Source organism: Andrena cerasifolii, chromosome 1 (assembly GCF_050908995.1).
Source record: "Andrena cerasifolii isolate SP2316 chromosome 1, iyAndCera1_principal, whole genome shotgun sequence".
Lineage (NCBI taxonomy): Eukaryota > Metazoa > Arthropoda > Insecta > Hymenoptera > Andrenidae > Andrena > Andrena cerasifolii.
Window position 1 is genome coordinate 26,879,852 of NC_135118.1, and position 12,845 is coordinate 26,892,696.

The 12,845-nt window shown below is 41.4% G+C and overlaps 2 protein-coding genes across 4 annotated transcripts in view; one reads left to right on the forward strand and one right to left on the reverse strand.

Moving 5' to 3' along the window:
• Positions 1-377: 377 nt before the first annotated feature.
• Positions 378-9,119, forward strand: LOC143373548 (putative cytochrome P450 305a1). Of its 2 annotated transcripts, XM_076820931.1 has the most exons (9): positions 378-422; positions 850-962; positions 2,146-2,400; positions 4,025-4,262; positions 5,387-5,546; positions 5,648-5,759; positions 6,261-6,441; positions 7,350-7,606; positions 8,806-9,119. In XM_076820931.1, exons 2-9 carry the CDS (start codon positions 875-877, stop codon positions 8,982-8,984), a joined length of 1,470 nt encoding a protein of 489 aa, XP_076677046.1. In that variant the 5' UTR covers positions 378-422; positions 850-874; the 3' UTR covers positions 8,985-9,119. The 2 variants fall into 2 exon arrangements, with proteins under 2 accessions (XP_076677046.1, XP_076677039.1); XM_076820924.1 differs by lacking the exon at positions 378-422 and having other exon boundaries at positions 668-962.
• An 812-nt stretch (positions 9,120-9,931) lies between these two features.
• Positions 9,932-12,845, reverse strand: part of LOC143373514 (methyl farnesoate epoxidase) — a 65,318-nt gene continuing 62,404 nt past the window's right edge. For both annotated transcript variants that reach the window (XM_076820865.1, XM_076820873.1), the window contains 6 exons: positions 12,447-12,685; positions 12,157-12,368; positions 11,742-11,828; positions 11,520-11,661; positions 10,639-11,038; positions 9,932-10,298 (listed from right to left, as the gene is read on the reverse strand). In XM_076820865.1, coding sequence (XP_076676980.1) covers positions 10,833-11,038; positions 11,520-11,661; positions 11,742-11,828; positions 12,157-12,368; positions 12,447-12,685 — 886 coding nt within the window. In that variant the 3' untranslated portion in view covers positions 9,932-10,298; positions 10,639-10,832. The remainder of the gene's footprint in view (positions 10,299-10,638; positions 11,039-11,519; positions 11,662-11,741; positions 11,829-12,156; positions 12,369-12,446; positions 12,686-12,845) is intronic.

The following is a 12,845-nucleotide window of genomic DNA, read 5'->3' on the forward strand; positions in this document are numbered from 1 at the left end:
TGTAATGTATATTGAACAATTTTTTAAATACACTTTTAATTGTGTTTTTTCAATGTTATCTGGAGTTCAAAATCGCGCCTTTGAAAAGACGGCGGGAGTGATTTCAGCTCAGAGTGAGATCAGCTGATCTCAGCTTTTGAACTCTAGATAACCATGAAAAGACACAATTAAAAGTGTGTTAAAAAAATTGTTCCGTCTACATTACAGGTAGCTTAATAAGTGAAAAAAAAACTGAGAAAAACTGAGAAAAAGTATCCTGAATGTTGCCGAATTTTGCGGCGTGATACTAGAGTGACCCCTTAATAACACTTCGCGCTCCGCGTGGGCTGTAATAGAGCTAACAATCGTACGCAACATTACTCGTGATTAAATACTACTTAATGGTAGGAAACCTCGTCTAACTATATCTCAGCGAGACATCGGTAACTCACGTCTCTTTTATTTATCGTATTAAGTCAAAGGAATAAAGAAGACGCGAGTTTTAAAAACTGATGTTCCCCGATTGTAGCTTGGGAGTCAAAGTCAAAGGAACGAAGCAGACGTGAGTTACCGATGTCTCGCTGAGATATAGTTAGACGAGGTATCCTACCACTACAGCCCAAGCGAAGCTCGAACTGTTATTAACGTTATAAGATACTCCGAAACACTACTTTAGTGCGTGTTGCTGCTTATCCGTGCAGCCACGTTATCGGCGGTGGTTAAAGCACGGATAATCGATAAAACCGAGGGGTTTCACGTTTCACACGTTAGTCGTAAACGACAAATTCCTCCGTTGCCCGATTTACCGTCCGCTCTTTCACGTAACCAGCCCCGCTCCGTCAATTGTTTATCCTCGCCCGTTAATCGCAGGAAACCGGAAAGGAAGGAACGTTCAATGATGCTCGCCACCATCACGTTAGTGATCGTGATACTGCTACTGATCTCCCTGGCGACCGGACGCAAAACGACAAAGTCTCCGCCAGGTAACGGGTGTTATTTAAATAGTGCGTGAGATACAATCGTGGTGCTTGATCAGTGCAGTACGGGGTCAGTCGAGCTTTCATCGGCTGACTCGAAACCGAAGCGTGCTTTTTTTAGTTTTTCTTTAAGAATTAGGGTAGAGCGATGTATCGAGTATTTGACGCGGAGCTTGAATAAAAACATGGAACTTGGTTATGTGGATGGAATTTACTACTAATCTTCAGTAGAAACGTGTTCAGATTCGTTTCCGTGTTCTGCTCTCCTTTGTTCTTGGCGATTATGAACTGTTTTAATCAGCTGAATTATGTGTATAATAAAGTGTCTCGATGAATTGAATGATTAATGGTGAGAATAAGTTCTCGTAACGCGTATAGGGATCAGTTTGATTGGACCAGTTGACCGGTTTAAACTCGCGCCTGTTCCACGTACTGCGAATGAAATTAATAGCAAGATTTCTGCCAACGATAACACTCGTGAATAAGGAAACCGTGGAAATACAAATGTGGGCAGTTCTTAATCTCGCATATTTCAATGCTTGTCGCTATTTTGTAAGGCGAACCAATTGCTTCGTCATCAAAGCGATAGACGGTATACGCGATAGCTACACACTACACCGGAAGTATTAAAATTAGGGTTCGGTTCGAAGCTAATTTTTAAATTCTCGAAACTCGAACCCGTAACTTTGTAAGTCCCTTAACTTGTTACTCCTGAAACTTGAAGTGCTTGATCTTGCCTTAACAACTGAAGTGAGCAACATTCTTCCACAAATCTCTACTAACCGTACAGTTGAGCAAAATACAAACCGAAATATAACAATATACAAATTCCCAAGGCACTTGAGGCAGATAAACTTTTTCTTATGTGGCTTCCGGGAATTTCGAGTGACGAGAAAAGTGCAAAGTTTCGAGTTTCGAGAACTCAAAACTCTTTTGGGTTTCGCCGCTTTTAGAAAAATCCATCTGTAATTAAAATCTTTGGAAGGCCAAATTTTGATGCAAGTTTCGATCTACCTCTATTCTGTAATATATGTTTTTGTAAATTGCGAGGAGACTGGATAAAAAAAGTTGTTCCTAAATTTTTGAAATATTTTCTTTTTCCATTTAGGTACACGCGCAATCGACACGCACGGTGTTATACAATGTTTCGCGCCCCCTTGCCTTGCCTAAAGCCGCCGTTATCTTTCAGGACCATTCCCCTGGCCGTTTATCGGCAACCACTACTTATTGAAGCGTTTAACCCAAAAACTCGGGGCGCAGCATTTGGCGTTCCTCGAGCTTTCCAAGCGATACGGTAGCGACTTGATAACCTTGGACCTTGGTAACAGCAGGGTGGTGATTGTTTCCGGAACCAAGCCCGTTAATACAGTGCTGAAGAACGACGAGTACGATGGACGCCCTTGGAACGAATTTATTAACATTAGAAATTTGGGAAAGAAGTCAGGTATTGGTATTTCTGGTGAAAAACGCCGCCCAAACATTACCAACTTAGATATTCTAGTGCATAATATTTCAAAATTGCATATATCTCCTTCGCACTTGCATTATTACAATCGAAATTATGTAACAAATTAATCAGTGAAATTAATTTTAATTATAGCCCTCTCAGGCCCTCCTTGCATAAAATGGAAAAATATAGAAAAATGTGTTGTTTTAACATTATTTTTTTATTAGTTATTTAATATTTGCATAAGCTTTGAAAAACTATAGAATATTGAAAAAATTGTCACAGGTCGTGCCATGTTTAGGTTGATGTATGTTTGGCTTGCAAGGGGAGATCCTCAACCCTTGAATTCCAACAATTATGAAACTTTGTATGCATTAGGCGCAATTCTTTTTTGCTGCCCGAATTTTTTCTAAGGGAGTGAAATTGACCCTTGAAAATCCGGCTATGTTCCTATTTTGTGTTATAACTAGCGTATCACTTTTTTCAAACGATAGTCCTAATTAAAAAATAAGGGTATAGGTAATAAATAGGGTCAGCTGATCAACATTGATTCACAAAATTTCACCACAGCTCTGTCGATTTGAAAGATACGGCAACGAAATTTAGTGGGCATATGTAGAAAAGGCTGAGGAATCTAATGTATGCGTTTCATGCAGAAAGCACCCGAGTGTCCTACTTAACGCTTCTATTGTTTACCTACTACATCCATTACACACCCAATTACGACAGTGGTATCTCCTTGGTATTTTTATTCAGCAGGAAAAAAATTACCATTTGTATTTGTTATCTACCTTAACACTCGTCATACCCTGTTACGACTGAGCAGTTTCCTTTACGCATATCTAATCAGCAGAAAAGCTATTAGGGTAGACCGGGGCGAATCGGATCACTTTGTGTTTGACGGTAAAAAAATTATAGCCAAACATTAAAAAACTAATTTTTTTTATTATATTTTCGTGACCAGTACACCCTTGGTTTTAAGATTAACAATAGAAAATAAAATCAAACTTAAAAATGTTTCTTCTGCAAACAAAAAAATGAGAAATATCCGATTCACAAAATATTTTTTACAAATTTTTAATACGCGCAGATAAAAAGGTTCGCCACCCCTGAGTTATAACATCACCCGAATAAACTATTAGCTGGAGATACCAAGTAACAGGGATGTTTGTAGCTTCAGGTGAAATGGGGGATGATTGGGGCACCGCCTTCTGTTTGGGCAAGCACATTGGAGGCCTCACTATCATGGATGTGCAGGAGGGGAAGGGGCAGTTGCTGGCTTTTGAAAAAAATCGCTTATTCTTAGAAACTGATCTTCATTAAGTTTATACAAAAGAAGTGAATATTATTAAATGTCGGTTTTAAATTTTCAAGTAAATTGGCACTACAAAATGGATTAAAAAAAGCAGGAGAGCTACTCCACTCGCACCGCGTGTTTTATGATCCGATTCGTCGATGTCATCGCAAGGGTTGTTTTTCATCTACTGTATTTTTCTTTAGCGTCATCTCAAAGTTGCCTCCCTTCCCTGGAAAAAAAAATTTACCAGTCGTTTGGTCTACTATCTACATACTTCATTAATAAAATTGTTAGTTGACGTTGTAATCGTATTGTGAACAATAGGGATTACGATGAACGATGGCGAGGAATGGAAAGAACTACGCACCTGGATGGTGCAGACCCTGAGGGAGTTCGGCTTCGGGAAACGTAAGATGTCGGAGATGATCAAGGACGAGTTGGTCATAGTCCTGGAGAACCTGAAGAAGGGGGGTGCGCGGCGATTGAAGCCAGTGATCGCTCCCGCGGTGATAAACGTCCTGTGGACGCTGACGACGGGAAAGCGATTCTGCGAGACCACGAGGTACATGCACAGACCGATTTCTCTGCCTCGATGACTACCGTTTTCCACGTATTTGGTCTTCGACGCGTGTAAACCCGCTGGCCAAACTCGCGATCGTTTGTATGTACGATATTTCTCTTTCGTTGAAGTAACGCTGAAAGGAAAGTATCGCGGGAATGAAGAATTAATTGGCCCTACTGATGCAGAAAGCTACCAACCCTCAAAATGACAAAAAATTAGTTAAACGCAACGAACCCACAACACAGTACAACATATTTTGACTTTTTTTTCGGACTTGTAACATTCAATAGCCGTTATTATCCGCTGCATCGCGTGGAATGGTCAGATTTTTTCCTAGACCCTTAGTTTTGGAAATAAATTGAAAGATATCTGCAAAAATTGGTGCATTTCGGGCGTCCTTTCCCCTTTGAAAATTACTTGACAAAAAATAGAAGTTGAAATTTTTTTTGATTTTATAACATAAAAGTATACATTTATTTTTATTTCAAGGGGAACTTACTTTTCCTACGGACTTGTGCTTTCTTAAGAATTGAAAACGTCTTAAGATTTCGAAAGTGGCGTAAGTGCATTCATAGCCATCAAACACATATTATTTCTTAAATAATGTTAAATATGCTAATTGGGATGATAAATTTGACACCCTTGGAAACTCAAAAATATTATACTACTACGTTATCTGTTACCCATATTTTTAAATTTAATCCAACGCAAACCTTTCGATATCTTGATTCGAGCATAAATGGACTTACGCCACTTTCAAAATAAATGGCTCAATTAACAACGCGATAATTATCCCCTAACTGAGGACGATACTAATAGATCGAACTAGGCGAAGTAGAAAGAAAGAAAAACAGCTTCTAACTCACGTTTCTTCGCTTGCACTCCAATCATGTAAAATTTATTCGAATGAGCTGTTCGCCAGTCATCTATTCTTATTGCTGGAGAAAGAAAGGGACCGCTCGATAGTTCGCGAAGAGTCGCGGGGGCAAATCTGAAATTGATGGTAACGAGCCATAGCGAGAGTTCAGAAGCGAGGCTTAAGTGGGTCACGCATTTGAGGCGCATCGGGTCTCGATCGTTTATTGTCTTCTCTAACGTCTCTCTTTCTGTCTTTCTACCCGTAGGTTACAGTATTTTATGGACTTGATGGAACGTCGCGCGCGAGCGTTCGACATGGTCGGCGGGCTTCTCTCCACTTTCCCCTGGATCCGTTACATTGCACCTGAAGTCTCCGGGTACAACCTTCTCGTCACGCTGAACAACGAGCTCAAGGACTTCTTAATGGTTCGTCCGTTATGTAAATCAATCGCGATTTCGCGTTTATGAATATCCACTTGTTGTCTGATAATCTCAGCCAGTCACGATACCCTTTTCCTTTCTCACAGGAGACTATCACCGAGCACAGAGAGAAGTACGTCGTGGGCACCGAGACGGACTTGATAGACATGTTCCTACGCGAGATGGCCAATAACAAAGAGTCCAGTTCCGTTTTCACTGGTACAGTTGCTTGTGAACTGCTTTATCTACGTTGTATCTTTGAGCGCTTCTCCAGCTTCTTCTGTAATCAATTATCAGATTCAACTCTTTGCAAAGCATTCGCACTGCGAGACTAAGTTCCCTTTCCATTCTGACGGTAGTAATGCCTCCTCTAACAAAATCGGTAGGCTAATTGAACCAGTGGCGCATTCAGGATTTAATTTTAGGGGGAGCCCAGTTGAAGGGATACAAATATTTTTTTATGCAAATTCAATAAAATTCATTAGGCGATTATAAACATTTATTTAGAGAATAAAATCCAGTTTACTTTTCGCTTTACAAAGTTCCTGAATTGCTTCAGTCGTGGATATATTAATCTCTTTTTTCCTTTTTCTTTGGAGGGTGTCAGGGCACCTTGGTTCCACCTCTGGGTGCGCCACTGAATAGAGTTTTGCACGTTCCTTCGCGAAACCCTCGGGATTTTACAGATTTCTACCGTTTGGTCTCACGAATGATTTTCAGAGGACCAGTTAGTGATGATACTGGTCGATCTCTTCCTCGCCGGCTGCACCACCACGGGGACCACCCTGGACTTCCTTTTCTTGAGCATGGTGGTGCACCAGGACGTGCAACGCAAGCTCCAAAAGGAGATCGACTCGGTGATTCCGTCCAACAGGCTCCCAGACTTGGACGACAGATCGACGTATAAAATCCGCTTTTTTCTATGCTGAGTAGGGGAGACCGGGGCTAGTTGATACAGGGGCAGGTTGACACAGACGAATTATCTCGACACCGTATATGTGTAGCTCCATTTGAGCGAGATATGTGAAGTTTGTTGTTCAATTCTTTACTATGATTCAGCGTACGTCTGTGTACCTTGACGTTAACAATCGTTTTTTAACCGTTTTCGTTTAAGCATATAGAGAAACAAAAAATAGTTTTGATACATCAAAATTGATCGTCCAAGTAACATTTTTTCGTTCAGTTTGTATGTACTTTCTCCAGTTTTCACTTACTATATATTAAAGAGGGAGGAACAAAGTATATTTTGGTATATTTGTTATTAAGGAATTAATTCAAATAAATTTAAAAAATTTAAAACAGACTAACGTATCAACTAGCCCCGCAGTGGGGTAAATTGATACACTTTGCCTTCGTCCAAATAACATTTTTTCATTCATTTTGTACGCAGTTTCTCAAGTTTTTGTTTACTACATATTAAAGTGGAAGGACCAAAGTATATTTTGGCATATTTGTTATTAAGTAATTAATGCAAACGAAAGTTAAAAAAATTGAAAACTGAAGAACGTATCAACTAGCCCCGGTCTCCCCTATTACCGTCAACACAAACCAAGTGCAATATCAAAAAAATTTATTCCTTTTTCTCGACTTATTTACTCGCTATAAGTCGAAAAGAAGCAGTAACCTTTTTTGACATCGCGCTGCATTTTCGAGGAAATCGACTTTGAAATTCTTAACGTTGCGCCCAGTCGCGTATGGGAAAACCTACCTTTAGAGTGCGCGCGTGAGAGAGTAAAAGCGGGATTTAGAGGCGACGAGGCATTAGAGAAATGCATGCAACAAGAAAGCCGAAATTCTTTATTGTTACAGGCTTCCTTACACGGAGGCTGTAATGGCTGAGTCGCAACGCATGTGGCCTGTGCTCCCCGTGATCGGGCCGCGCCGTGTTCTTCGCGACACTAGCCTCGAGGATTACAGACTACCAAAGGAATCCACTATTCTACTCAACGTGTACTCCGTTAACATGGATCCTAACGTTTATCCCGATCCACAGACGTACAACCCGGAAAGGTTCCTCAAGGATGGCGTCTACGACCCACCTGGCAGTTCCTTGATCTTTGGAGGAGGTAGGGAATCGAAGATTGTAGAAATCTTCGGGAAGGAAAACTCGATCACCTCCCATAAAAGCTATCTGCCCCTGGTTATTCGCTTCTGGAACATCCTGCGCGATTAAATGCTTCCATTGTTTTTTAATACGAAGGAAGCGCTCGGTAATGAAGTTTCTATCGTGGAAGGTATAAATAGAAATCTCGGGTGATTAACTCGCGTGAATGTCTCTATTAAGCCGCATCTTCCCTCCGCTTCCGGGTGTCTCTAGGAAAGCCGGAAATGCCATACGGCGCGAAAGAAAAACGAACGTACACTTGTCTCTGGCTAATTGGCACAGTCACCGCGAGTGCCACGCGTAGTTAATTATTATGCGAGCACAGGAGTTACTGCGCCTCTGCTCAACGGCAGTAGAATCCTTAATCTTTAGAGGGCCGGGATTTTTTCATTGAAATTGTAAATTTTATTTACTTAAAATTGATGCATATATACCACCAAAGTGGCCGATAAAGTATCCAAATTCTTAGGTGGCTACTATAGCGGTCAGCCCGGCCTTCTAAAGGTTAAATAGTTAATTTTCTGCAAGCTTTTATACATAGCTTCACTTGTGTGTTTTCTTAGTTTGTTATGGTGAATCTTGTAAGCTGATTTTGACTCACTTCCACATATCCGATCGGCTTGAAACTTCGAAGTTTTCGTTAAAAGCAAGCTTTTATTAAAATGTACTAAACAGGATACAAATAATTTTAGTGGGGCGTAAATATTGGATATTAAAAGTTATGCAGAAATTAACTGCTCAACGGCATGGTTTTGTCTTGACTTTTAATCTGGTTAGATCTCAGAGCAGACTTTGAATCGAGGAATTAGACTCCTCCTTAAAAAGCTCGTGCACCAAGGACGTTCTTGCAGAATGCGGAAACTAATGCATCAGAATACGTAGAGCATTATAACCATTTATACAAAAGGGACATTTCAATATTTACGTCCCACGTTTTTCTCTGTCATATGAGGGAATTCTTCTAAGGCAGCCATTTAGGCCGATATCAGAATTCTTTTTTTCCTGTTTAGTACATTTTAATACAAGCATGTTTTTTAAAAAATTATATATTACATTCATGCTAAGATTCAACTGATAACCCAAAGACCCTAATGTAGAGAATTATTGCATTCCCTCGTGAATTTCATCCCCAATTTCATTTATCTTATTGTGTTCATGCAGGAAGAAGACGGTGTCCAGGGGACGCACTTGCGAGGGCTGCGATGTTCCTCCTATTCGTCGGCGTGATGCAAAAGTATTCGCTACTTCCAATCGAGGGCAAGGGGCCCACGTCCGTAGAAATGAATGCCGGTCTGGCATTCTCGCCGAAGCCTTATGAGATATTAGCCGTGCCACGATAAATAATACTTTACTCGCGCGGCTCCGCGACCGCTTATTAGAAGTAGCTCGTTAGTAATGCCCGCGGCAGCGAGCGGAATTAGTTTTGTAAAAATTAAATTAAAAAGATACGAAGACGCGGGCGAATGAACAATAAAGTTTGCGTGAAGTATTCGTCCCCTTCCTTCTCGCCCTTGTACAGCCGTCTGTAGCGTGCGATTTGGCGGGCTCGTTTGGCGTGCACGTCCTTTTACTTAAGGGGGTAGGTTACCCTCGATAGCCCTAAAACAGGCCTTTTTTCAAACGCAAATTGTAAAGTGATAAATAACAGTAGAGAGAATGTTTGTTTCTAGTTTTAATCGTTATTCTATGAGCTTTAACACCAAAAAAGAAAAGTCTAAATATCTCTATGTACATAAAAGTTGTGAGTAAAAACGTAGAGGCGTGTACGCGGTGCACCGTTTGATGGTGAACATAAAATCTCGAAAACCGCTCCAACGATTTGGATGAAAATTTAATGAGAGATGCAGAAAACCATTCTCTACGATGTGTCGCGAGCAGATTTTCGAGAAAACAAATAATACAATTTTTATGTTGAAAAATACGATTTTATCGATTTCTGTATGAAAAATATTTTTATCTTTTTTTTAAGAATTTGTCTCGAAAATCTGTTCCCGACACATCGTAGAGAATGGTTTTCTGCATCTCTCATTAAATTTTCATTCAAATCGTGGGAGCGGTTTTCGAGATTTTATGTTCACCATCAAACGGTGCACCGGGTACACGCCTTTACGTTTTTACTCACAACTTTTATGTATATAGAGATATTTAGACTTTTCTTTTTTGGTGTTAAAGCTCATAGAATAAAGATTAAAACTAGACAAAAACGTTCTCTCTACTGTTATTAATCACTTTACAATTTGCGTTTGAAAAAAGGCCTGTTTTAGGGCTATCGAGGGTAACCTACCCCCTTAATTAGAAGCGATGTTTGATAACAGCGGTATTTCTTCGGCACAGAAGACGGAGGTTCTGCGGTTTCGAAGTAGCTCGACCCGCGGATAGACGACGGGGTTTGTTTGACTTAAACAAATTTTTCTCTCAAATATTGTTTATTATTCCTGCCGCGTGAAAGTCGCTTTAACCCATCGTTTTACGCGTTCGACGAAATCACCGCGTTTCGCGGAAGTCCAAATGTACCTTCCTCGGTGCCGCCACGTGGCGATCCAGTCCTTTATATTGAGTCTGACTGTGCTGCAGCCAAATATTATCCTATCACTGGAAAATAGACGGGGGCGACGAAGATGTCAGTTAACGTCGTCGTCTCTCCCCTTGCGTTGCTAACAAAAAAAAATAATGAAATATCACTTAAATTCCAATTACAAAATGAACGGTAGTGCTATCTACAATAAAAGATCGTCAAATTCAAATTTCTGAAAGTTCAGTAATTCCAGTTAATAAATAGAGAATCACCTATACCGCAGTACTGTCAAATATATATTTCTTCAAGTTTAATAATTGCATTAACATGGCTCAAAATAATTGAGGGGTCGCCTGCGCCAAAGGATCGTCAAATTTGGACTCTAAAGTGACGTTATGGTTCAGTGACCGCTTTACATTAATTAGTTTAATAAATATATACTGAAATCTTGATAGTCTGAGAATGAGAAAGGTACTCACTTTTCCTTAAAGCCGGGAACTCACCGAGAAGCTAAGCTAAGCTATGCTGTGCTATGCTACGTTTTAAAAAAATTAGCTTCGATACATTCTTATGGAACCGTTTCCACCAAAAGCTACGTTAAAACATAGCACAGCTTAGCTTAGCTTAGATTAGCTTAGCTTCCCGGTGGATTCCCGGCTTAAATCGTTCTCCTTTACGTCGCACCAGAGTCTTGAGTGTCAGGTCTCGCAGTGAGCTTCAGATAGTACGGTTTGGGGGATATAGTGAAACCGTCGTGGCCGCTTGGGTCTGGTTTGCCATGGTCAGGTGAAACTTGGACGTCGAAGTAATGGATAACGTAGGCGAAGAATAAGAATAAGGAAGTCCGGGCCAGCATTTCTCCCGGGCAACGTCTCTTGCCTGAACACGCATAATGCCCGTCATGGTTTAAACATTTTGCGTCGGCATCTGCGGGGATTTTGAATCTTTTCCGCTTTCCATCGAATTTCTATTTAAGTGGCGCCCCTCTAACAGTAACGCGCCGCGTGTCCGGATCAGAAGATTTTGATTTTATCTGGCAAATTATGCGGTAGGAACTAACGAAATGGCCATTCTATCGCCAGGTCAAAGATTAATATATTAGATATAAAATAGAATATCTGTACGCTCCTCGTTAACTCCCAAACCCTTCGACCGATCTGGATGAAATTTTGCACAGTTGCTTTGTAGGACCGCGTGGGAAATACAGGCACCCCACGATTTCATCCCCTTAACACTTCGTTATAATTTAAGTCCCACTTTAAGCTGTGCTTTAAGGCGGTATTATATAAAAGAGAAACTCGGTGACTTGGAATCGGGAGTATAATCTTGCGAAATAAGTGGCACGAATTCTTTAACTTGCCTAGACCGAAAGGCATGCTCGCGTTGTTTGGACAGAACCGGCCACTCTCGTCCAGGAACCGTTGCGGTCGGAATTGTTCAGGATGGTCCCAGTACGCCTGGTCATTGTGGACACTGTGAAAATCCAGGAGCACGATTGTGTCCTAAAATAACGGGAGCATGTTTACCAATACTTGGGCGAGCACCGGGGATAATATTTGCGGTGGTCGTTCACGGTGTTTACCTTGGGTATGCGATACCCGCTGAGAGTGATGTCTCTCATGGCCTTGTGGGGCACTCCAAGCGGCGCCAGGATCAGGAACCTCTGTATCTGCTCAAGAATTAGTCGATTACGTCGCTTTTAGTTAACATTACAACAGTCTTTTAACATCCCCCGCGTACGAGCCCTTAATGGGGACAATTAAGTGTCACAGAAATCGCCAATTTCAGGAATTACCATCCACAACAGCGTGCACGATAATTATCGATTGCATAGCTTCTGCAAGTACAATTCCCAACAATTGCGCGAAGCCGTAACGATTAGTAACTGCAAAGAACAGTCGCTGAGACGAGCAGTTACTGTAATTGGCGACCACGGTAATAAGTAATCTGCGTAACGAGCAGCCACAGTCTTTGTCGTAGGAGCGTCAGCTTGTTACCTCCGCGAGAAACGCTTCCATCATCGGCAAGGATGAATAATCGCCCAAAACGGGGGGTCGAGATCTGCCCACTACATTGTCCAGTTCCTCCTGGAGCACCTTCGTCCACTCCGGGTGCAACGATAGGAATAGCAACGTGCTGGCCAAAGTGTCGGTGGTGGTTTTCGAGCCGGCTAAGAAGAGATCCAGGCACAGGACGAGCAACGCCTCCCCTGAAAAGAACGTCGAATTATTTTTTAACAGAAACTCGCGTCATGCTTTCTGTTTAGACTGGGCGAGGAGCTACTGACGATCGAAGATCGTGGCATTGCGCTCCACGTTATTAGTCGAGATTTCTAGGAGGAACGCATCGATCAGATCCTCCGGCTGACTCCCAGACAATCGTTTCTCGTGGATGCTGATCTCGTCGTCCAGAAAGCTCCAGAGCTTCTGCAGAATCCGCATTAGCTCGTTGTAACCGGACAATTCTGGTATCACGAAGCGCAGAAAGGGCATTTGGGAGACTATGCCGCCCATGGTGTCCATTAATCTTTGGGAGATGAAAGAAATAAGAGGATTGATGAAAAAGGGACTTGCCTCTGTGGGGGGGAAATCGGTATGATTGGTACAGAAAATAAAGTAGAATTATTTTTGGATGTTTGGAAACAGAAAATGTAGGATTCAAAGTGTATATGATTCTATAAAATAAG